The sequence below is a fragment of the Plasmodium inui genome (assembly GCF_000524495.1).
Source record: "Plasmodium inui San Antonio 1 unplaced genomic scaffold supercont1.171, whole genome shotgun sequence".
Classification (NCBI taxonomy): Eukaryota; Apicomplexa; class Aconoidasida; order Haemosporida; family Plasmodiidae; genus Plasmodium; species Plasmodium inui.
Genome location: NW_008482005.1, coordinates 1 through 2,733, shown reverse-complemented (window position 1 = coordinate 2,733; position 2,733 = coordinate 1). Strand labels below are relative to the sequence as shown.

At 36.9% G+C, this 2,733-nt stretch overlaps 1 protein-coding gene across 1 annotated transcript; it reads right to left on the bottom strand.

Moving 5' to 3' along the window:
• Positions 1-2,225: 2,225 nt before the first annotated feature.
• On the bottom strand, positions 2,226-2,676 carry C922_05767 (hypothetical protein; the record flags this gene model as incomplete). Its single annotated transcript, XM_008821338.1, has 2 exons — positions 2,226-2,332; positions 2,571-2,676. 2 exons carry the CDS (start codon positions 2,674-2,676, stop codon positions 2,226-2,228), a joined length of 213 nt encoding a protein of 70 aa, XP_008819560.1.
• Positions 2,677-2,733: the final 57 nt, after the last annotated feature.

Genomic DNA, 2,733 nt, shown 5'->3' with positions numbered 1-2,733 from the left:
TCAGGAAGGAACAAATTCAGAGGAGGAATTCCATTTAATTTAACAAATTGTTTATAGTAACAGAATAGAATCATAAAATAATGAAGCGGTATTGGTCCTTACTGCCTAAATTGCTACTCCACTTAAGTGTTGTGTTTTTTTTCTTTCTCTTTTCCCTTTCCTTTCATAATTTCATGTATGTGCAAAGCCTCCAATTCTTCGGACACCCGAGAAAGCAGGTGCAAGTGTAGCATATTTAAGTATTACGATGTTAATTCTTGTGTTTGTTCTATCCCTCTACTATTTCGGTTGCAGGTGGAAATTTGTGTACTCGCCATTTAGGCTCAAGCGTATGTAAATACGTACTATGTTCATAATTCTCCCTCCCCATGTGGATGTCTGTGTATCCCCTATAATATATGTGCACATCTGGACAGGAAGTCAATCGACTTGGTGCTCTTTCGCCTGTTTCTTTTGCACTATCAGCGACTGTGTCCAGATGGCGTGTATCTTCAATTACATTAATAAAATATTTACGCTCCCATATGCAGACAACGATTTGATTTAATAACTGCTACATAATGTATAGATCCACATTCTGCCATTGCACCATACGCCAAGATAATAGCGATAAACTATAACTCAACAAATTGGAGGAATCCATCTACTAGAACTAGTAAAACGGAATCGTGTAATGAGACAAATAATGAATCCCCCGAAGCGAGAGAGAAGAAGGCATATAAGCAAAAATATGCGCACAGCGTACAGCAGCTAAGCCTTTTATGCATAAAACCGCATTGAGTGTGGAAAGAATCCAGTAAAACAATTTGAAAACACGTACAAAGAGAATACCAAAAATCTCAACGCCGATTATGGTTCATATATATATTATACTCTGTAGGCCGCATATCTCGAGAATGCACCCGACTTTATTGACACCAAATTAAATATTATTGATGTTCCTCCTACGGTTAAAGAGAGGATTATATAGATTTGTCTCAACCGGACCATAACAGATTCTAACGTCTTCTTAAATGAATCCGGAGCACGACCAAGTAAAAGCATCACAAGTTGTCGTACAAAATCTTCAGAAGGAGATTCGAATGTTAAAAGGACCATGTCTCCTATCTGCATTGCCTATATGCTGTTTATACTTATGTACACTCCCGAAGTTGTATCCATGTATACATTCCTTAATAAATTTCTTGCATTAGACTATTTTAGAAAAATGATACATTTACAATTACGCTTACTTCTGAAGAATTATAAGCACCTAAGGAATATTAGCACCACGGAGGCTAACAAACACGCTCAGTTTTCGTCAAATTTCTCTGGGGCAATATGCTCCTATTCTGTTATACATACGTGTGCTCCTCAGAAGTTCGATAACTCTTGATGAGAAGTGCACACGTGTCGTTATCCTGCACTCTGATTGCAGATATGGGAAACGTTACTTCTTGTGGCAAAGGAACCGATGCTTTCATTTTCACAGGAGCGACATCAAACATTTATGCGGGGAAGTGCAGTGAAAATGATTCTCCTGCGAATTGTGCACGTCTGCACAGAGTTTGTACAGCAGTGTGACATTTTCTATATAGTATGTTGTATGTAATTTCTTCCCTTTGTTTTTTTTTCTTCTTTTTTCCTTTTTTTTTTTCTCTTTTTATTTTTTTCTATTTCGTGACTGGATGACTGGTAAACCCATTCCTCATCCTGCGTTTGTAACAAAGACTATCTTATTTAGGATGGTGCATATTCCCCCTGAGGTAGACCTCAGAAGATCCCCCACCAACGCACTCAGGTAGGTTTCTACGGGGCTCCTCCTTCCTCTGTTTTTCGTTCATTCTTTCCCGTGTGTTTCTTCTCTTTTTTACCTTTTCTGACGCAGCGCCCAAGAAAGAATCCATTAAAAACCTTCCCAAGCCTAAGGATCCTCTTATTATAAGTTCTCATAACATTCGTTAGAGAAGAAACAAAAAAGGAACATACAATGTTTCAGATAACTTTTTTTACTGCATGTTACACAAACACAGCTCAGTAGTGACCAAATTAAAAATGATACAGAAAAAAGGAAAATACAACAAAAATACAGAAACATGGACAAATGAATAAATAAACGAATCCATAGATAACACATAGACACAGCCGCCTTATCATTGAGAACATTAAGAAAAAGCAGTTACAAATGCATATTTTTCTGATGAGTAGTAGCATATATAATATAGGAAGTTGTAAAAAGACTATCTTCATAGTATATCACAAATAAATTTGCCCAATATAACAGCAAAATTCGGATTCCTCCTCTTCTCCTCTCCTATCGAATTCTCCTCTTGAATTTTTTCTCTCATGTTCTCTGGGTTTTTCGTAAAAGAGCAGAACTATTTACATAGGGTGTATATGATATTATAGGCCTATACCTACACAGCGTTTTATGTATGCATAAATAGATGCAATACGTTCGGACTCGAATCATCCTACACATAATTAAAATTGCCTTTTCAGTCTACGTATCACCATCGAAGGTCTTATGTACTTATATATATATCCATCACATAACATCACGTCCTGCTGAAGAGACGCTGTTTCCTTACTTTCCACATCCTTAAGACTATTCTGGAATCCTAAAAGTTGACTCATCTCTACACGGATCTCTATCATTTTTGTTTCTCCCATGTATTGAATATTATACTTCTTCATATTCTCTTAGAGGCAGGGAGAGGTTAAATTGTACTGATACCCCCCGTAGTTCAAAGT